The sequence below is a fragment of the Nelumbo lutea genome, chromosome 1 (assembly GCF_056320005.1).
Source record: "Nelumbo lutea isolate HS-2025 chromosome 1, American lotus-T2T, whole genome shotgun sequence".
In the NCBI taxonomy this organism is placed as follows: Eukaryota; Viridiplantae; Streptophyta; class Magnoliopsida; order Proteales; family Nelumbonaceae; genus Nelumbo; species Nelumbo lutea.
In genome coordinates, this window is record NC_142684.1 from 13,010,629 (window position 1) to 13,033,271 (window position 22,643).

General features: G+C 37.9%; 1 protein-coding gene across 1 annotated transcript in view; it reads right to left on the reverse strand.

Moving 5' to 3' along the window:
• Positions 1 to 10,214: 10,214 nt before the first annotated feature.
• Positions 10,215 to 22,643, reverse strand: part of LOC148873573 (oligomeric golgi complex subunit) — a 48,134-nt gene continuing 35,705 nt past the window's right edge. The window contains exons 6-11 of the mRNA XM_088963532.1: positions 18,410 to 18,533; positions 18,161 to 18,307; positions 17,815 to 18,078; positions 17,379 to 17,663; positions 16,517 to 16,672; positions 10,215 to 10,950 (exon numbers count right to left, since the gene is read on the reverse strand). Coding sequence (XP_088819658.1) covers positions 10,441 to 10,950; positions 16,517 to 16,672; positions 17,379 to 17,663; positions 17,815 to 18,078; positions 18,161 to 18,307; positions 18,410 to 18,533 — 1,486 coding nt within the window. The 3' untranslated portion in view covers positions 10,215 to 10,440. The remainder of the gene's footprint in view (positions 10,951 to 16,516; positions 16,673 to 17,378; positions 17,664 to 17,814; positions 18,079 to 18,160; positions 18,308 to 18,409; positions 18,534 to 22,643) is intronic.

Genomic DNA, 22,643 nt, shown 5'->3' on the forward strand with positions numbered 1-22,643 from the left:
TCTAATAGCTCGAGTGATGAGATTGCTTTAGCAAAAAATAAAAAATAAAATAAAGTAAAATAAAAAGAGCACACCATACTTAGAAGAAAAAGAAAATTTTCATTACTATTTCATAAATAAAAAACCGAGCTAAACAGCTTGGGAAAGTACAACAAGAAGTAAAAAAGGGCACAACTGCCCAAGAAGAAGATTTTTGAAAACCAGGTTCTGGCACCTGGGAACCACCATAAGTCAGTCAAAAAAATGAAAAAACAGAGCCACCAGCCTCAAGGGTCTACCTCCTCCACCTCGTCCTCATCCTTCGGGGAGTCAGGCTCCTCCTCCTCTGCCTGGTCCATCGTCTTGGGAGCCAGGTCCTTCATTGTGATGCCATCGAGGTTGAGCCCAGAGAACTTCTTTCGGACCAACCAGCGGCAGAGCTTGAATCCAAAGCGGTACGAGCTCGAGACATACTCCACTTGGAGGTCGTGATACTCCTGGAAGTCCTTGAAGTCCTAGACTACCTTAGTCCGCTCGGCCTCCACCATGGTGTCAAAGTTCCGAGTTCGGTCCAAAAATGTAGACTCAAGTCTCGAACCTCCTAGCAAAGGAGCTCTCTCTCCGCTGCCACCCTCGACGACTCCTCCTTGTAGCGTGCGCTCTCCTCAGAAAGCCTGGCGATCTGCACCTCCTGGTTACAGGAGAGCAGCTCCTGGGCCTCGCTCCCCTTGCAAGTCTGAAGGAGCTCACCTCGGGCCTGGTCGAGCTCGCCCTGGAGCTTCTGGACGAGGACCCTCTGATACGAGCGTCACTGGAGTGGATGTTGGTTTGGAGGGCCATGGCGTGGATGGTGGAGTTCACCTGCCAAATAAGGGACTAAGGTCAAAAAACAACAAAAGAAAGGAATGAATTAGAAGAAAAAAAGACCACTTACCACCATATAGTGAGAGGCGGCGAGCAACCTGGGCTCTATCTCCCCCCACTTATCGACCTCCTCATGGCAGATCGCCCTTCGGCTCTTCTGCCCAGCCACGAGGTAGTCATTGAAACCCTTCCTATCCCCCACCGAAAATTGCGGGTAGGGGAATGGGCGGAAAGGACTAGGAGGAATCACCCCTTGCCTCGGGAGCTCGCCCTCTTCGAGGCCACCTTCTCTGGCACCTCCTTCAGACAGGGTCGGTGGAACTTCAGGCGGTGGAGAAACAAAGTCTGGCTCAGCAGACTCAAACTCAGTGCCCCAGAAGTGGGAGTTCGGTCAGAACACGACCTCGTCGCCTTACACTTCTGGTTGCTAGAAAGAAGGCGGCGCGCGTCAACACTAGACATGATGGCTGCAAAAAAACCACAAGGTATTAGTCCAGTAAAAAAGAAAATATATGTATACACATATGATATAGAGATCTGAGTCTCTCCATCGTCATAGAGGAGGGATTGAAGGTGTTGGGTTCTCTGCCCTGAGAAGTAGAAGCCACATCGCCGGAGGCCTCCCAAGCCTCCGGAGCCTGCTCCCAAGCTCTCCCTAAGCTCGAGGGGGCAGCGTCGTCCTAGTTACCATCTTGGGGATAAATGTGGTACAAATACCCAAACATGATTGACATAATGAAAAAGACTCACCGAAAAGATGAAACGGTGTGAACAGAAGAGCTCGGGCAGACTAGATGGATGCACGACCTCAGAATCCGAAGACAGCAAGTTAGCGTGAAAGAAAATGAGGCCTAGGGGGCCCTCCTATTTATAGCCACTGTGCCCCCAGATCAAATGCCTAGATTGAGACAGATCTGACGGTTCGCAGTCAAGTTGACTGGACGCCTCCTGAAACTGAAACGTGACTAGCTGCACGTCTCCCATTATTGAGGTCACGACGGCTGCACGGCATCCGGAGTTAAGAGCCTCTTCGGCACATTTTTCGGCATTCAAAAAGTCAGAAATCCCCTGATTACCGCATGCATTTAATATGAGCAGTCAATCAAGTTGGAACTTCGGTCAAATCCACCCGTCACACTTCATGAACTCCTCACGCTAAGGTAGCACTCTTAGCTTGAGGAGTGGGGGGCAATTGATGGAGGATGATTTGACCTAGCCCCTTGAAACAATGACACATGGACCTGACTCAGCACGAGCAACAACTTAGCACCACGGCCTAACTGCGACTAAGTAACGAGCCTGTAGGACAGCTCGCTACATCATAGCACGCTATAGGGGGAGCTCACTACAACGCGAGCTCGAGGTCCCCTGAGTTACTAAAAGGGAATACTCCAAGACTACCCCAACTCGCGAGCTAGGGTAACCAGCTTGCTCCAACACTTAGGCAAAAAGACTACCCCAAAGACAATCTTAATGAGGGTCATCTCGAAGTACCCCTGGGAGCTCACTACAAATTAGCTCGCGACAAGATAGCTCACTACGCGACAAGTTAACTTGCTACAAGGTAGCTCGCGACTAAGCGACGTGATGCTCTTAGGAAGCTTCTATCTGACAAGACCGTACGTCAGACTGCACCACGTCTCTTGACTGACGATACAGTCCCTGCCCATTCGATAGATTGTACCCACATCTCTCGACAGATGGTAGCATGCCTGTCCTCCCGGGATATGTCACCCATCCAATTGGGTAGTACCTTGCAACGGTCACCTGCATAACCCTGGCAAGTAATGACTGCGATAGAAGCCTAGTGGCGGTTACGCTCATTTTAACAAGAATGCCCCTATAAAAGCCCCTTTGTCGAAGGGGAGAGGGATCTTTGATCTAATATGATTTTGAGTCGTCTTACTTGCTCTCGAGCTAATCTTGAGAACTCAGTGATCTAGTGCGACCTACACTCTTTGTTTTCTCCCCCAGCATTCTAACTTAATCTTCAAAGTATTCCCCCCGAGCAAATCCCTCGGGAATTCTTCACCTCTTCTTCTCAGGTGTCGTCCGTTGCCAGTTAGGAGCTAGTCAACAGCCAGCTACGAGTGCCCAGATCATGCCGCATCACCAATATATCTCTTATTATAATTATTACATTTTCAAATGTCAAACTCCAAAGCAAACGAATAGGCCCTCAATTGCATTCGCTGATAATGGATTTTCATTTCTTTCAACAAAATAATAAAAATATACAAACATTCAAGCCGTTCTTAGCACAGGTAGCTCCGCTAGTTATTTTACTACTATCAAACACTTGTACCGAGAATCTCCACTAAAAGCTTTATTGTTTATTAGAAATATCTTTCATTCTCTCTCCTCCCCCTCTCACATCTTCCATTTTCCCTCTTTCTCTCATCCTCTTTCTCTCATTAGGAGAGAAAATTGCAATTGTGGCTATAGAAAATAAAGTGAAGACTAGTCAAGACCCATGTGATGCATGTGCTTTATTTATAAGCAAAATTGAAGATCAAGCTCTATGACATTTTCAATTAGATGGTGTCCATTTAAGTTCAATTCAAGTATTATTTTTTTGGGTTGTTTGGTTTATCCAATCACAATTCAAGCCTTGCTTTAATGAGAGTGATAATTTCCTATTTTCTAGATAAGATTGTATTAATTTTTTTTTGGGCGATTTCCTTAAACTAGTCATACTATTTGCAAAATTGGCTAGTTGTACCCTTATTATTTACATATCGTCTTAAATTACCTTTATTGTTTCTAAAAATTGACATCCCTGTTAGGTGTTAACTGAAAGTAATGAAAATGTCAAATTTACCCTACACTATTCCTCAAATTTCAAAATAAAACCCAACTATAATCAGTTCCAGTGATAATGTTTTGGAGACGGATCGAATTTGCCTTTCCTTCATCCCACTAGGAAGATCCCTCGAGGTGCGAAGAGTGTTTTTTTCGGTCACCCAAGTTTTCTACTATTTCTAAATCACTGCATCTGAAAACCACAAAGCGAAGAGTGTTGGCTGCTTGTCTGCAAATTTACCCTCCATTTTCCCTCTACACATAAATATTATATTTCCTCCCGATCATTTTCTGTACCTCACCTCTGAATCTTCGATTTTCCAAGCTCACTGTAAATATGATATGGTCCTATATTCTGCAGACATAGTTATTTGGATTTATTTTTCTGCTTTACGTTAACTTCTTCTGAATTTGAAATGGGCTTCTCTTTAAAAGGTTTATTGGTTAGATAAAAGATAGTGCAGTAGAAGAACAAAAATGTCTTGGAAGAGCAGAGGAGAGCGGGTTTGGAGTAGAGTTGGGGTCAGACGATTTCTCCTCTCCTCCACTCCTCCCCTGGCGCTCAAACGACTTGAACAATGGCGTGACCAGATTTGGGGTCCAAAGAGTGTCTTGGCCTGAGCATAGCCTTAGGCAAACTTGAAATCCCCAGATCCAGTTTTGTCAAATCTGCAAATCTAATCTCTATTAAAAAATGAACCTATAAATCATTTTTTTTTTTTTGCACAGCGAACATAGATCAGATTTAGACGATAAGCATCGATACCTTTCAGACGTTCAACACCCGTTGTGGTCAAGATAAGGGTATTATTGTCATTTTTCAAAATATAACACTTGCGTGGTGTGGCTTGTGAGCATATTATGATGAACCCTAATGGTAGGGCATTAATTAGTTAATTGTCAGAAATAGTAGGGGTAGTGCAAAATGGACATGTTCATGGACCAGGCTGGGTTGGGCTCGGGCCGGGCTTTCGCTTATCATTAATGAAAATATACTAGGCCCAAGCCCGGCCCGACCAACAGGCCTATAACTTGGGCTCGAGCCCAGCCCTGGTAAAAAGCCCGAAACCCGAGCCCGAGCCCGAAGCCCGACCTAATTGAAAATAAAAACAATTTTCCCTATTCAAATTAGAATTAAAAATTCAGATAGTATTTTTTTTCTATTAAATGAACAATGGGCCTACAAGATGGTATTTTTCCCTTTCTTTTATATTTTAAAACACAATTTTACATTCTTAAATTAAAAAAGTTATTCAAATGGACATAATCACATAAATAATTTTAAGTTTAATATTAGGTCGGGCTGGGCTGGGCTCAGGCCGGGCTATTTCGACAAAACCCGTCGGGCCACCCGGCCCATGAACAGGTCTAGTGCAAAACAATAGTTAAATAGTAAGGATAGAGTTAGTCAATTAGCTAAATAGTAGGGGTAGTTTAAGGAAATTGCCCTATTTTTTTATATCTTAATGTTAATTTTTATTGGTTTGTGATTATTTTTATACTATTTTTAGGTAAAATTATAAAAAAAAATGGTCCTCTTATAACAATTTTATAAACCAACTTTGTGTTTAGACCCTAACAAAAGCCTCCCCTATAGTTTTGAGAAAAAAGTGCAAATACCTCATTTCCCTTGACTTTTCGATAATGAAGGCATTGAAGTTATCAAAATACTATTATCTTTGTTAATGCATTATCATACATAATTTAAAGTTTCAACTTTACCCTCCACTAGTTTTTTTTTTACTAGACAACTTTCAAAGAGCAATTCTCCTTACTCTTCTTGGACAAAGGTAAAAAGGGTGAAGTGAAGTAAAATTCATGCATTGAATCAATTTTTTTTTTATTTGGAATACTCACAAAAGGAAGGTATTTGCACCTTTTTTTTTTTTCAAAACAATAAGGAAGGTTTTTGTTGTGGTTAAAAAAGTGGGGAGTTTCATAATTTAATTTTTTAAATTAGTAAAAATTGAATTTATTTAATTATATTAAGTTTTTGTTAAATTTAAATTCCTTAGGAAATTTAATTAACTACATATATTTTTATTTTTTAGTAGAACTTAAGTTGGTTCTAACCTTTGAATTTGTCTGCATTTTTTTGTGCTCCAAATTTAGCACGAAATTTGTGTCGACAATAATATCTTTTGAAATCAATACAGAAGATAAAATGCCGATAAGAAATGAAACATCTCTTTTGGTGAGTCCTACTATTGTATGCTATACATACATTTTGCAAACTAGTAATTAAAAACATGCATTGCACGTGAAAAATTTTTCTTCATATTAATTACTTGAGTTTTAGATATATAATAATTAAGATAGAAATTGAAAATTAACATAAGTAACAATATGATTAAAATAAATTTAAATGCTTATAGTAAATGTGCATGTACATTGCACATGGAAATTTTAAATTATAATTACAATTACAATTATTATTATTTTGTATTCCATTTTTGTCATAAATTAAAATAGTTTTTATTTTAACAATTTATTTTATTTAATATGATGAATATATAACATTAGAAATATTCCCAAATGTTTTTGACAAAATTCTATACTTTTTCATTTTTTTTTGTGTTTTATCTTTTTTTTTTAAATATTTACTATTCAATTACAACATCATGAGTAGACCTGTTCATGGGCCGGTAGCCCGAGGGCCCGGCCCGGTCTGGCCCGCACCCCGGTCGGGCTTGGTCATATAATTAGGCCCGCGGGCCTGACCTTGGGCTTAACACAGTAAGCCCGACTGTGTCTCGGGCCGGGCTCGGGATTTGTCAATAAAGCCTAGCCCGGCCCGAGCCTGGCCTGGCCCGACTCAGTATTATATATTTTATAAAATATATAATATGTATTTTATATATTATATAAAATATATAAATAATATAATATTTATTGAAATATATATTTATAATTTAATATATATATTTTATTCTTTTCTTTATAATTTCAATCTCTCTCTCTCTATTCAGCTGCTTCAACAAAAATAATAATAATAGTATAGGCTAAATTTCAGGCTCGGGCCTAGGCTTGGGCTTCGGGCTTTTTATGAGGGCCGGGCTTGGGCCCAAGTTGTAGGCCCGATGGTCAAGCCGGGCTCGGGCTCGGGCCTTAAAAAACTTTGTTAATATATAGTAAAAGCCTAGCCCGAGCCCGTCCCGGCCCGGCCCATGAGTAGATCTAATCATGAGTTTCTTTAAAAAGTTGGATCATTGACCCACCATCTAGATAAGAAAATAGGTTTGCTTTCAGACTAGTTTTAAATTATATATTTCATCTATATTTTATAAATAATTTTTACTTATCACACTTAATATTTGTTTTATATAATTAATATATACTTTTTATATATTCTTTTAATTACTTATATTTTTTTATTTTTAAAGATTTATTCATTAACTATCATATCATTGACCCAATATTTTATTTTTTTATAAACATATAATGTTAGATATATGCCCAAATTTTTCTCTATTTCTTTATTTTTGTGATTCTTTGTATATTCTATTTTTTTTTAATTTTATTATTTGGTTATGACATCATTTCATTTCTAGGTTGGTTTTAAATTTGGCATTCTGTTTTCATCATTAATAAAAATACTTCTTACATTTCATACTTATCTTTGTTTAGTATAATGAATGTACAATATTAGAGACATGCCCAATTCTTTTCTATTTTTTTATTATATGTTTTATTTTATTTTATTTTTTATTATTTAATTATCATTATTTATTAACCCATTTGACCCCAAATGGTTGAATTGCTTGCCCACCATTTGGAGGAAAGAAAATGTTTTATTTTCAAATTATTTTTCAAAATATTTATTTTTATACTATTAAAATTAATACTGTAGATTTAATTAGTACAATTTAATGATGAGAAAAATATATCTTAAATATAGGATTTAATGAGAGAATATACCTTATATATGAGATTTAATGAGAGGGAATAGGAAAATAATTTTATTTTCAATTGGTTTTAAGTTTTACATTCCATTTCCATAATTAATAAAAACACTTATTATTTATCATAATTATTATTGTTTAATATGTCCAACATATGATGGTAAAAATGTTTCCATTTTTTTATTTTTATATTTTTTGCATTTTATCTATTTTTGATTTTTTTTATTTAATTGTTGCAACATAGATTGTCTTATTTGACCCAAATGGTTTAATTTCTTACCACCACCCAGATGAAAACACTATTTTTTCAAATAGATTTTAAAAGTATAGTTTTTTGTTATTAGAATTGTTAATTTATTATGTATGGATTTAATTAATAAAATTTAATGATGAAAAAAAAACAAAATGCCTTAAATATATGATTCAAGGAAGGTAAATGCAAGTTAATACCTTATATGTTGGATTTAATGCAAGGGAATTGTATGCATTGAATATCTTAAAATTACTTATTTCCAACTCATTTAATATCAATAACCAATTATCCTATTTGCTCTCATTTTTTTATCAATAAATTTAATTTTAAAGAGAAATTTTGTCCTCAAAAAATTCTAAAAATATTCTTGGGGCTATTTATGTTTTTTTAAATAATATAGATTTATAACATCGGCAGCTTTGAAAATGGGAAATCAGTTTATTCCACTACATTCCAACTATTTCCCGTTTTGCTTTTTGCATGACACATTTGAAGTCAATTTATTAATGGAATGACAACAATGGTATAGAAGTTCCTCCAATTGCGTCCCAGCTCCTAACAAGTTAATGCCAGTTCAAGCAAGAAGAAAATATACATAGCCGATGTCAATGGAAATTGTGACAATTAACCTCAAAGTACAGATTGTAGGACTGATAGAGTAGGAGGTAGGACAGTAGGACCCAGACGATGGCTTGTAAAAGCAGGCAGTATCAAAAGTAGAGGCACAACTCTTGCCTTGCAAATCAATAAAACCCACCCACCTGATTGGTTGGTACCCTAGTGTCCCCATTCCTACCTCAAATTATTCTTAACCATCCTTCCAATATTGACGATATTTTGGCAAAATATTTATGATATATTCACATTTGTTAGGTGTGATCATCCTGGACTCTTTTTTTTTTTTTTTCAAATATGTCTGATATTTTGTCAGTATATCAGTGCTATTTCAAATTTCAATAATAAACAATATGGGCATTTTCCTTTTTTTTTTTTTAGATTTTGAGAGGGGGAAAAGTTGGTCAATGGGATTTTGGTTTTCATTGACCAAGATTCCTATATTCTTTTTTCAGATTTATGTAGGATATATGAAAATTTTATTTTTCCTAGGTATCACTCTCCAAGGTGGGTAAATAATTTTGGGAAAAAATTGCTAATACTTAGATGGAACAAAATTACCCTTTTTAATAATGACCTTTTATTGCTAAAACGGTCATTGTTTTATTTACATAGAAAATAAAAGAACATGGGTAAATATTTGCTAAAAAACACTAAGCCAGATAAGTAACTAAGGGCCTATATGTAAAGTTTAAAATTTTAGAATAAGGTAAATCCTTTAAACCTCTAGGTTTTCTGAAAAAGCCTTAAACCTCCCCTCGACTTTGACCTACCCTTAACACCTCTCTTGACTGTTGGGGATAAAGAGGGCTCTTAGACACCTTTTGTTACTTTTAAGTAATAGAGACATTAAATGTCTGCTATTCCCATACTACTTTTTACTACTAAGTTAGGAGATTTTTCCTAATTCCAAGTTCCAACTTTACCGTTAATTGTTAGTACAAGTAAATATATTTTAGCATCTTATTTTACAGCATAAACAAATCCATTTTTGGATAAAGAGAGGTTTAAGGGTATTTTATTTTATTTTTTGGTAGAGTTAAAAAGTTTACAAGTATTTCAATCATCAAACATTTGACGATTTTACATAAAGCAAAATTGGCTTTATAATATGTTTAAATCCATGACACTAGAAGTTGCTATTGGATTTCTAATGGTAAATAGAAAGGTTGTATAAGTCCCTTTATCCACAAAAGTCGGGGGAGGTTTAAGGGCACGTCAAGTTGAGGGGAGGTTTAGGATCTTTTCAGAAAATCCAAGGGAGGTTTAAGCGACTTACCATTTTAAAATATTATTAAAAATTTTCAATATTTCATTAAAATCATCATAATTTTTCAAAAATGAGAAGGTATTAGTGATAATTGGCTTACTACTTTAATATGATTCACTAAGTCACTATAATTCAAAAGAAGAAAAAAATGCATATAACTACAAAATAGCATTTGCAATCTAATCAAACAAGTAACAATAAAGACAGTTGAAATGGCAAGCGATTGACATATATAAAAAGAGAGAAGATAGCTAAAGACCAGAAGGAAGACAATTCTTTGTTATGGTTTTTGAAGCCATAAATGTACAATTATATTTCTTTTAAAGATCTCTTAAAATTTTATTAACTATCTTTTTATAAAACTTTCCTGATTTTTTAGAATTTCCAAATACCTTAGCAAAATTACCAAAATGTCTCTGAAATTCCCCATCTCAACATGGCAAAATGTTCATCAATATTAATATTACGAACGGTGCTCTTAATGGACTATAGAGTAAGAGAAAATCACAATGTAACAGGAGCAGAAGCATTAGTGTAACAAGTATTGCCTACCCATTAAACATGGGTTAACAGTCCAGTGCAATAATACTTCCATGACTACAAAAATGTTGTAATTGTTAACTGATGCTTTAAACCACAACCAACTTATCTTTGTAACAGAAATGAACAAACACCTGAATTCAGTATGTAGGAGCACAACAAAAGAATTTTCAAAATCTGTGTAACTAACAAGGATATAATTTCTACATACAGCTTTAAATCCCTAAGATGGTTTTTATCTGATCTGGTGGATGCCTTGCCAAGGACTTCGGCTCTGGGTAACGGTTCTTTGGATCCATGATTGCATTATGAAGGAGTTCATAAGCTTCTGCCAGTGACTTTGCGACACGGATACACGCATCTGAACGAAGCCGAGGTACCTGCATCTGCTCAAACTCTGGTAAGGAACCTTCGCTTCCTAAAACAAGTCCAAAGAAAACCTTCAAACTCTCTGAAAGTAACGTTGGTGACATGTCCTCCACTTCTGCTAATGGTGGCATATTATCTTCCTCACTCGCTGAATTCTGGACGTGAGGCATCTTGTTCAACAAGCCACATCTTCTTAGTAGACCATCTACCTCCTTTTCTACCAGAACACAAATATGATTTTCTATCATTGCTCCAAGGTTCCTAACATATTCTGCAGTAACGTCATGTCCCAACAATGGTTGCTGGATGGATGATAAGCAATTGATAAGAAATATCTTTGAGGACATTTCAGCATTCTGGACAGACCCATGAAGATGGCACAGTATCAGGAAAATGAAAACAGAAACAACCAGACAAACTTACCTAGTTAGATTCAAGTCCCTGTAAAATCTTGTCAAAATGCTCAACTAGGGAAGATGTGATAGTTGACTGCTAAATTATATCCAATTAAAACCCAGGAAGAACATGTGGCACACACAAAGCAGATGCCTGGGTCCTAGTGGTCGGCTATCACCCTAGAAAATTCATAACAAAATCACCAAATGAATTATCATAGCCACTCAATGATGCTGCGATACAAAAACTGACCAGCACAGTCTCATGGAGATATGAGAAGTAGGAATATGCTTCATCTCCTAAGATGCAGGGCATAGACATGGGTGTGAGTATCGCATTCAGCATGTTTACCAAGATTTTATAATTTATATCTAGTTTTAAGCTATGTGCCATGCCTCTACTTTTATGCAGATTTAATAGAGCTTTTAACATATGAAGATTTTTTATAGTATGATTTGACAAAACAAACCATTTTACATATTTTAGAAGTTTTAACGTTGAAGTAATACTCTAGAAGTGCCCATACAAAAATGTGACAAAGGACAGTTGGAGGGTAGAGAGCTAGGAGGGTTATCTGATGAGGAACGGGGGAGAAGAATATGGGAATTAATAGAGTTTTTTGAAGGATCTGAAGGAAGCTGAGTTAAGAAACGGGAATCTGTCCAACACTGAAAGTCCTGCAAAGAGGTCAGGACCTAAGCAACGAGAAGACAAAATCTGGAAGGAAGTTGGGGATAATAGTGATAGATGCAAAGAGGACTTGTTGGCTGAATTTGTTGGCAAGCTGGGGTGCAAGATTAAGAATCCTAATGCTCTGAAAACTTACTTGGGGAGAAGGAAGGAACAGGGCAAAGTTAGAAAGAGGAAGCTGAGTGAGGCTGAAAGATTAAGATTGGATGTTGAGGGAGATAACGAATTCAGTGAAAGGAAGGGAAGAAAAAGGGGGAACAAATAGGGGAAAGTGCTCTAAGTAGGGGGAAGAAACAACAGAATTGAAATGAAATTGTTCAGTTGGAATGTGAGAGGATTGGGAAGTTCCAGAAAGAGAGCTCTAATTAAGAAAACATTAAGGAAAGAAAACCCTGATATAGTTCTCATTCAGGAAACAAAGTTGGCAATGCTTGATGACAGGTGGGATAGAAGCATATGGAAAGTAAGGGGTATAAGCTGGACTATGATTCCATCATGGGGTTTATCAGGTGGAATAGTGACTCTTTGGAAGAGTGATTTGATGCAGGGGGTGGAAGAACTGATTGGAAAATTCTCGATGTCAATAAAGTTTAGGCAACTGAATGATGTATTCAAGTGGTCCTGACTAATTTATTTGGTCCAAATGATTATAGGGAGAGGAAAGAGTTCTGAGATGAATTGGGGGATATTAGGGGACTTTGGAAGGGGCCTTAGTGTACCGGGGGGACTTTAATGTGATCAGGTTAGTTGAGAAAACCAATAAAGATAGGTCGAGAGTCACTACCAGTACCAGTATGAGGAATTTTACTTGGTCCTACTTAAAGAGTTGCCTTTGTTGCATAATAAATTTACTTGGTCCAACTTACAGGCCAACCCAATTTGCTCTAAACTTGATAGATTCCTCTTCACAGTAGACTGGAAGGACCATTGGGGGGGATTTGGTGTCAAAAGCTCTACCTAGGATTACTTCCGATCATTGGCCTATTTCCCTATCTGAGGAGGACTTGAGAGGGAGGGGTCCAGCTCCTTTTCGTTTTGAGAAAATGTGGCTTAGCCACCCTGGTTTTAAGGAGAAAGTGAAGGAGTTGTGGGAGGGCAGAAACCCAAGGGTAGATTGGGAGGGAATGAAGTTCCATAAAAAACTAAAGGACTTGAAATTGAAAATAAAGGAGTGGAACTCTCAACAGTTTGGGAGGTTGGAGGAGAAAAAACAAGAGTTGGTTAACCATATCCTAGCCTTGGATGACAAAGAAACTGAAGGTATTTTTGGGGATGATGACAAAGAGGATAGGTGGTCTTTGAGGAGACTTTTGGAAGATGTTTTGTTTAAAGAAAAGATAAGTTGGAAGCAAAAGTTTAGACACAAGTGGTTAAAGGAAGGGGATAGAAATACAAAATTCTTCCATGCAATAGCAAGCAGTAGAAGAAGAAAATATTTCATTTCAAAGTGAAATTGCTAGAACTTTTGTAGATCATTTCAAATCCATCTTTAGGAGACCTCTGATGGAGAGACTGAGGGTAGAGAATTTAGAGTGGCCAAGGCTGATGGAAGAGCGCAAGGTTTGGCTGTAAAAGAGGTTTGAATTGGAAGAGATAAAGGAGGCAGTTTTCTCTATGGATAGAGCTAAAGCACCAGGTCCAGATGGATTTACAATGGCCTTCTACCAAGACTGTTGGGATGTTGCAAAAGAGGTCTTATTGAGGGTCTTCAATGAGTTTTTTTGGGAGAGGGATAATTAATCCTGGCTTGAATTCTACTTTTATTGCTTTGATCCCAAAAAAAGCGGAGGCAAATCATCCAAAAGAGTTCAAACCCATTAGCTTGGTGAACAATTTATATAAAATCATTGCAAAGGTGCTGTCTTGAAGAATAAGATTCATGCTTCCCTTTATCATATCCCCAAACCAAGGAGCCTTTGTAAAAGATAGATAGATTGTTGACCAGATCTTAATTGCGAATGAAGGTGTTGAGGATTTTAGAAGAAATGGGAAGAAGGGTATAGTTTGCAAGCTAGATCTGGAGAAGGCCTACGATTTGGTGGATTGGTCCTTTCTGGTGGAAGTTATGAAGAACTTTGGCAATGGGGAGAAATGATGTAAATGGATTCGAGGTTGTTTGAGGACTTGCCACTACTCAATTTTGGTGAATGGGACAGTAGTTGATCACTTCCCAGCCATTAGAGGGATCAGACAAGGCGACGCTCTATCCCCCTTTCTTTTTACCTTGGTAGCTGATGTGTTAGGGAGACTAATACAAAAGGCAGATTCTAGGGACCTGGTGAGAGGGTGGAGAGTGGGAAGAGATAGAGTGCCTATTACACATCTGCAGTTTGCTAATGACATGATTCTTGTTTGTGAAGGGGGTGAAAAGATATGTAAGGAATCTAAAGCTAGTAGTCCAACTCTTCGAGCAAATGTAAAACTTAAAGATTAATTTTGATTAGAGTTGTGTAGTAGGTGTTAATATAGATTCAAGGGAGAAGTTAGATTGTACTGCTATCTTGGGTTGTGAAGTATCAACTTGTCCTATAAATTACTTGGGCCTTCCACTAGGGGACAATCCGAGAAATGGAAACTTGTGGAACCTAGTGTTAGAGAGAGTCACAAAGAGATTAACTTCTTGGATGAGGAATTACAATTCTTTGGGTGGGAGGATAACCCTAATCAAATTGACCTTAGCCAACCTACTTGTTTATTTTCTATTGATTTTTAAAATGCCAGTGGGGTCTCCGAAAGTCTAGAGAAGATAATTAGAGATTTCTTATGGGAACTTGGGGAGGAAAAAAGGGACCACAAGGTCAATTGGGAAACTGTAACCAAGGGTTTGGACTTTGGAGGATTAGGAATTGGCTACTTTCAGAAAAGAAATACAGCCCTACTAGGGAAGTGGTTGTGGAGGTTTCCAATAGAGAAGGATAGACTGTGGGCCAAGGTAATTTTGAGTATTCATGGGTTGACGGCTAAAGGTTGGGATGCAGGAGTGTTGGCTCGAGCTATTAGTGCTTCTCCTTGGAAGTTGATACATGCTATCCTACCTTCCTTCCTTCCTTCCTTTTATAAGGTATGACCTTTGCTCTGGCAGCTTGGTTAAATTCTAGAAGCACTTGTGGGTAGGAGACTCACCCTTGAAAGACTGTTTTCCCTCTCTCTATGCTTTGTCTGATTATAAGATTAAATTGGTTTCCAACTTCCTTTCTTCTAATGCTGATGGTCTCGAGCTTGATTGGGATCTGGGTTTCAGAAGGGGAACCATGGATTCAGATCTAAACAGCCTTTTGTCACTTCTTCATATCTTGCAAGGTGTCTGCCTGGACCCTTCAAAGGCGGATTCACGTATTTGGACCCCCTCTTCTTCTGGTATTTTTTCCTGTGTTTCCCTCCTTAGAGCTTTAACAATTACTGATTTTGTTGGGCAAACCTTTCTTGTTAAAGAAGTCTGGGGTAAACCGATTCCACCTAGGGTCGGTGCTTTTTGTTGGGAAGCCTCCTTGGGAAGGATTAACACTAGTAATAATCTCCTTCAAAGAAAGAAGCCTTTTTGGTGCTTATCTCCTAACTTTTTGTGTGTTCTCTGTAAAGCTGACGGTGAGTCCTGTTTCACTTATTAATTTCCTGTCCTTCTGTCTCTTCTGTTTGGAAATGGATTCTCTCTTTGTTTGGTTGCAGATGGATTCCTCCTCCAGATGTTCAAAGCCTTTTTGGTCCTGCTACGAGTACCTGTACAAAGAAAAGGGGGAAGGCTTTATGGAGATGCACAAGGGCTGCAGCCTGCAGTATGTTGGACAGTTTGGTAGGAAAGAAATCAAAGATTTTTTGCTGATAAGGAAAGATCCAAAGAGGTAATAATTGAAGAAATTACGACAAGAGTAATACATTGGGTAAAATCTCTTAAGCTATTTGAAGACATAACCACTTCAGCCTTGTTAAACGATTGGAAGGAAGTGGCATGTTCAGCTCCTGGCAAGATTGTCACTTTACCACAGTGGACTCCTCCAGATTCCGGCTTTATAAAGCTAAACTTTGATGGAAGTAGTGAAGGGAACCCTGGCCCTTCAGGCATTGGAGGGGTTTTTATTGCTATGTTTTCAGGCCCAGTAGGGGAAGGAGATTCACTTAGAGTTGAAGTTTTGACTGTCTTGGAAGGTGTTAAAAAGGCTAAGGAGCTTAATGTAGAAATGTTAATAATTGAGGGAGACTCGAAGCTAGTAATAGATTGGCTACAAAAGGAGAGGAGCATGTGGAGCTACCTGAATGAAAAAAGAACTTTCAAGAGGTTGACTCGGGGTATGACAGTGAGATTACAGTGGGTAAAGAGATGCGCCAATTCCTTTGCAGACGCACTAGCCAAACAAGGGGTGGGAAGAAATCAGTTGCTCTGGGCTAATTTGTAATCTTTCTTTTCCTTGGGGGAGTTAAGAGAGTTTATCTCCCCTACATTTGTACCTTTCCTTCATTTTTCATTAATGAAATGAATATGTTATTGATAATATATATATATATATATGATTTTGTATCAAGTATTATGTCCACCAACAGTATACTAGGCATCAAGCATCCCAGTACCATAGTAGCAATCTCACTGAGATAGGAAGTACGCTATTAAAGGTCAAAGATCACACCGTCCAATAGTCCACTCAGGTTATTGAAAGTATAGAATTTTCAAGGGTTCATACTGATGGTCCAATTCTGGGTATTTAATATGCACCATTTTAGATATTGGTAGCAGTATAGAAATATTGGATGTTCCCTCTATAGGAACATGTTTCAATATCTGTATCAGCACTCAAAAACAATGCATAGAAAACACATGATCTGAAATATGAAACATGTACAAACCTGTGATGATGAGATTGAGCTGCTGCTTGTCAAAATTGCATCAACAGATGATGGAGAATCTTTACTGCTATGGCCTGAATCTGAACTCATCCGGCTTCTCCTTGATGAGTGGGTTACTCCTTTGGATTTGTGTGTCTCTGCTGCTTGCTCACACATCTGCGGTTACAGGCATAATTGAGATTCTTTATTTTCAGCCTGAGGGTATAATTAAAATTTCCATATTGATTAACTAATTCAGAAAACACATCACAGTACTCAATTTGAACATGACAAGGCATAATCTTGCCACTAATTTGGTCTGAAATTTTTTTATTTATTTTATGGAGTAGGTATCTTTTCTTCTTTCAGGACTTTTGCTATTATATGCCTGTATGTTGTTCCCTCCCCCCCCCCCTCTCAGTAAGTGCTCGGGGGACCAAAACTCATCCAAAATAGTGGCAAGATTCCCACCCAAGTTGTCTGTCTCAGTGCCTACAACAGATACTGACTTTTTTATTATTTGAAAGGTATAACAGATCTGACTTTTTTTTATTTGAAAGGTACAACAGATCTGACTTTGCAAGCTCAGCTTACCAGGTTCTCATTCTTGACAACTGAAGCACTAAAGTTCCAAAAGTAAGGCAACCCAAGCATGTACAATGATGGCAATCAACTTAATTAAACATTAAGTTGTTATGCCGTACATTTCATAACTTAATTGTACTTGTTCATAAAATTCAGTTCCTAGCCCACATATCGAAAAAAAAAAGGTAAGAAAGTGTATTATCGGATTGAGTTAACTCTTATGCCCATTCAGATTTGAGTAATGACGAACACTACCTTGAAAAATTATGCACAGGTTAATAGATAAGCACAAAGATACCTGAACAATTGGATCTAGTAAAGCAGATATCACCGGATCAAAGTCAGGCTTCTTTCCAGATGCAGGAAACATCATGCCATCATAGGTCTCAATTATTTCAAGTACAACAGACACTCCTTCCCTAACAGCAGGTGGGGGGGACAGATCAACTGCAACAAGTGGAGGGTACCGCAAAAGTTTTTCTCCTCGAGTCTTAAGAATGTCAAAGAAAGTTTGCTGAGCAGCATCTTTGAGTAATGATAGTGTCTTGCAGAGAGCTGTTTCTCTCCCTAGCAAGTCTGAAATCTATGGGAGAATACAAACCACCATGAAAAGAAAGATTGCAAGACAAAGAAGTAAAGAAGAAACCATAAGGTGGATGAACATATATATGGTGGGGGATGGGAGAGACAATCACAAAATCAATTGATAAGGATGCAAGAATTTAAGAACTTACAGTGTAGCTGTAGAATTCCAATGTGTTACTGAGCTTATATGAAATTATAAGACTGGGTTGAGACTGCAAAACTTGTTCAACTCTCACTTTGAATGGCCGGCAAACTCCCTCAAAAATTCTATCCAGCACAAATGTCATGTCCGATTCCATTTTTGAAGCACCAGTTTCTGCGCTTGTGGAAAAGCGATGTGCAGTTGGCCCTGTATCTATCACTGCATCTGGATCAAGTAAAGTGAGGACAAGCTCCCTCTCAGATGCCAATGCCTACTCAGAGTAAAGAGTAACACGAGTGTCAGAGGACAATAGTAAGATGAGACTAAAATATTGAGGAATGAGGACTTCATACCTGATGTAACCATCCCAACATATCACCTACATAACGCAAGGGGTCATGAGCATGCACTTCAATTGGTCTAGGCAGACCACCAGGTCCTCCACGTGTAAGAGCACTTATAAACCTTCTAAATAATGCATTATGCCTCATATTTGCCACCTGAGCAAAAATTAAGTTGATTAGTGATAATAAGCATCTATGATGTTAACCAGATCCACCAACCATGTATTTGATATAGATTGAGTTTATAAACAGAATCACCTCCTCAGCACAGTACTTGAAGAGGACAGGCCTTTCTTTGAGGCAGCGAACAGCTGTCTTCAGAAGGTCACCAACTTCAGGGGTATCACTATCACCCAATTTCCTACACTCAGATTGAACCCACCTGGGAACAAGAAATAGTTATTAAATCTAGTTATTCATGCAACATGTGTTCTTTTTTTAATAAATAAAGGAAAAAGATCCATTAAATAGAAATACATGGAAAATCCAAAAATAATGCCTACTCTATAGGGGAGGATGATGGGGCAAAAGAGGCTTCATGGGCTAACCAAAAAAGTAAAATGAGATCAAGCAAATAGAATAAGATACCCCAGAATGTTGGGCCCCCAGTACAACTAGTTACTCAGGCAATAGCATGACACAAAAAAAAACAAAGTGTGATAAATATGGATTACAAACATAATTTATTTGAGGCAAATTCACTTCACTGAAAATAAATGTCCATGCCATATATGTTATCCAAATTGACTTGCTAGGTTTAGGTCTCATCCACGATATGTGCCAAATAATAGTAATTACAGGCTTGTAAGCCTCTAAATGTTTACCTTAGGACAAGCCTCATTTCTTTTGGATGTGTAGGTTTTAGATCTCAATAACATGGCTAAGTTTCTTTTATCAACATATCCTCTCAGACCATGCAGAAATGCATATATCAGGCCGAAAGTTGACAGTTCAATTCTCCCTTCCTCCTAAAGTTCTCTTTTTTTATTGTAAACACACAAATTAGTATTCTATCTTGTTCATGTGCTTGAAACATTCTATGGGTCAGCAAAACCTTGATCTTTTAATTGAATTTCTAATGAATTTACTGATGAAATTTTCTGACTTTGTCCATGGGTGGGAACTGATTGATTTACCACTGGTTGGAGCATAGTACACCTGGACAAATAATCAAGAATCCCCCATATTAGTAAAATTGGACAGGTTCCTAGTTTCATCAGATTGGGAAGAACACCTTCCAGATTTGATCCAAGAAGCACTGCCGAATCCAATATCAAACCACACCCCAGTGATGCTTGGTTACAGTGGAATCATATCTTGCCATTTAAATTCAAATATATGTGGTTAAGGGAAAAGGGCTTGGTTGATTTGTTGGAACAATGGTGTAATGAATTGTAGTTCAAAGGGTCAGCCAGCCATATAATAAGTACAAAGTCAAAAGACCTAAAGTAGAAGACCAAAGGGTGGAAAAAGTATTCAGGAGTGTAGCATTTTTTTCAATAATCAATACTAAACTTTTATTATTGATTGGTGTCACTCCTCCCAGACCACTCTGATCAATTCTTGATTGGCGTCAATCTCAAGAAAAGATTGAAACTTACCCAAAAATACTTGGCTGCCACTTCCAATCCTTAGTCTGAACCCTAATCTTGAGTTTCTTTTCTTCTCTCCGATTCTTCCTGATCACCAGACTCTTTCCAAGACTCCAAAATCTCTTGAAAAGGTGCTGCGCTCTACCAGTGATCTCCAAGAACCAGCCGATTGCCAAATCTTGCTAAAACTTCCAACCCTAGGAAGTTCTCATGCAGTCAATCCGATTAGATTCACATGAGAAACACTAGGTTGGATCTGATACCAACTTGTTTAGTAAGGACTGAGATCAGTCCTAGTATAGATGAGAATTTCAACAAGAAAACCAGAGAATGAAATAAGGAGAAAGAGAGAATAGAGAAAAGAGAGAGAGAGGAACGAAGAGAAAGATATTCAGAGAAAGAGTGGAATCAATAACTTGCCGCCCCACTCAATTATATATATATATATATATTTAATAGTGGCACACTTACAAAATTACCCCTACTAACATAACATGTCAGCAACTAAAAGAATAACAGACATAACTAACTTATAACTTACTAACACTGCTAACATGCTAACAGCTAACACAAATGACATTACTGCCCTACAACTCTACAATGTATAAACGGCAAAGGATATTATACAAAATTTCATACACCCATTGAGAGCATATACCATACTTCCACCCCTTATATGTTCATAATTTCATATTACATGGCCCAAACAAATTTGTTCCTTCCTATGCATTGTCTGGCTGAAGCATCAGCCATTCTGTTAGCCAACCATTCTACCCATTGGATTTTGATTTACATTGACCTTGTTAGCCACTTAAACCATTTGAGTTCATTTCTGTACTGCTATAAGGATCTCTTCCTATTCAACAGCCATCTGATTACTACCTTTGAATCACCTTCAATAATTAGTTTACTTATCCCCATCCATGTCTTTTAAAGCTTCCTTAATTTCACCTACCTTGAACTCCTATTCAATCTAATACATTGAGAATTCACTCAATCTTTTGGAAATCATCTCCCCAAGGGATATCCAGCTCCAAACTCTAAGTATACAAGTTTATTTCAACCCAACCACCTCCTGGATTTCACTCCATGACTCCACCACCTCATCTACTTGTATTCTTGAGATAAAATTCCTCCTTCTAGCACTAGCATAGGCATGACTTTCTGAAGATTTCCAATGCCAAATCCACCACATTTTTTGCTTCTACTAATCAACTCCCATTTAACCCTATTACCCCTTTTCCCTTCCCTTGGCTCCCATAAAAAGTCTCTCATCATCTTCTCTAATTTCTTGACCACATCTTCTAGAGCCTTAAAAACCAATTAATAGACATGAAGATTAGCTAGGGCATACCAAATCAAGGTAAGCGTACCTCCTAGTGACAAGTACCCCTTCTTCCAACTAGCAAAGCCTCTTCTTGAATCATTGTAACACAGGGTTCCAGAAGCTAAAATTTATTGGATTATCTCCAAGAGGTAAGCTTAAATAATTAGAGGCCAAGGAGATACAACACACCCCTACATAGCTGCATAGTTTGTCCTCTCTATCCACCATGTTAACTCCTACTAAACAGATCTTATTAAAGTTCACCTTGAGGTTTGACATTTGTTCAAATAGATGCACAATTGATTTCAAATTTCTAATCCACATCAAACCATCTGCAAACTGCAAGTGAGTACCCTCTCACTAACTGTCTCGAATTAGCCCTAGAGATTAATCTATGAAGGACATCTGCAATGAGCCCCCAGCAGCTGTTCCCTAACTCACTCCTGTGAGTCATAGTAATGTTATCCTTTCTTTCCAAGTCCGATAGTAGGAGCAGGAAAACAACACAAGCAGTAGGAACAGGAACCACAATTGATCAGGAAAGCAATTGGAATACTCAAAATAGGAATATGAGTCTTGGCTTTAGTCTTTCCTCGCTTTGTCACTCTTTATAGGAAGAGGAGCATATTTAGCAGCAGCTGGAACTGGAGCTGGTGTATTTACAGTAGTCTTTCCTCACCTTTGTCACTCTGGTTGGTTAGTTTGTCTTGTATGATGAATAGGCAACCGGCATACTACATAGTCAGTATGAACTGGCAAGTGGAACACAATCACTAGGAACAAAAGGAACTCGGAACTGGCATAAGAAACCGAAACCTCCACTGCAACGGAATAATAGGAGTAGGAGCTCGTCTCTTGCCGGTAGTAGGAGAAGGAGTAGAAGGTTGTCATGTTAGGGAAAAGGAACTGGAGTGGGAGTAGGATCAGGAGCAGGAAAGCCAAAACAAAAAGGAGAGAGTTTGTCAACCTATTGATTCCTCGAATAGCAAGGAAAAACACCCACCACTATTCAATTTACTAGCAGTCTAGCATTGGATAATGGAAGGTTTAACACATCCCATAATCCACTTGTACCAATTCTCCTCAAAACCACAACTTCTCATTACCTCCAATAAAAATGACCACTCTACTAGACCATAGGCCTTCTCCAAACCTAACTTACAAATTAAGCCTTTTTCCCCCTATTCTTTTCATCTTCTCCATGCATTCATTGCCAATTAATTTGGTTCAATAATTTGTCTATTTTGTACAAAAGCTCCTTGATTAGATGAAATGATAGGACTTGCCTAATCCCCTTGATTAGGTGAGATAACACCTTAGCTATTATCTTATAGAGGCTATTCACCAAGCTTATAGGTCTGAGATCCCTAGGATGGATTGTACCATTCTTTTTAGGAACCAAAGCAATGAAAGTTGCACTTAATCCCAAGTTTATCACACCCAATGTGTTCTCCAATAGAAAAAGGAGGTCTAGGGATCAGAAACTTGAAGATTTTCAATCAGTCCCTACTAGGGAAATGGGTGTGGAGATTTGGGAAAGAAAGGAAAAGCTGGTAGGGGAAATTATTAGCAG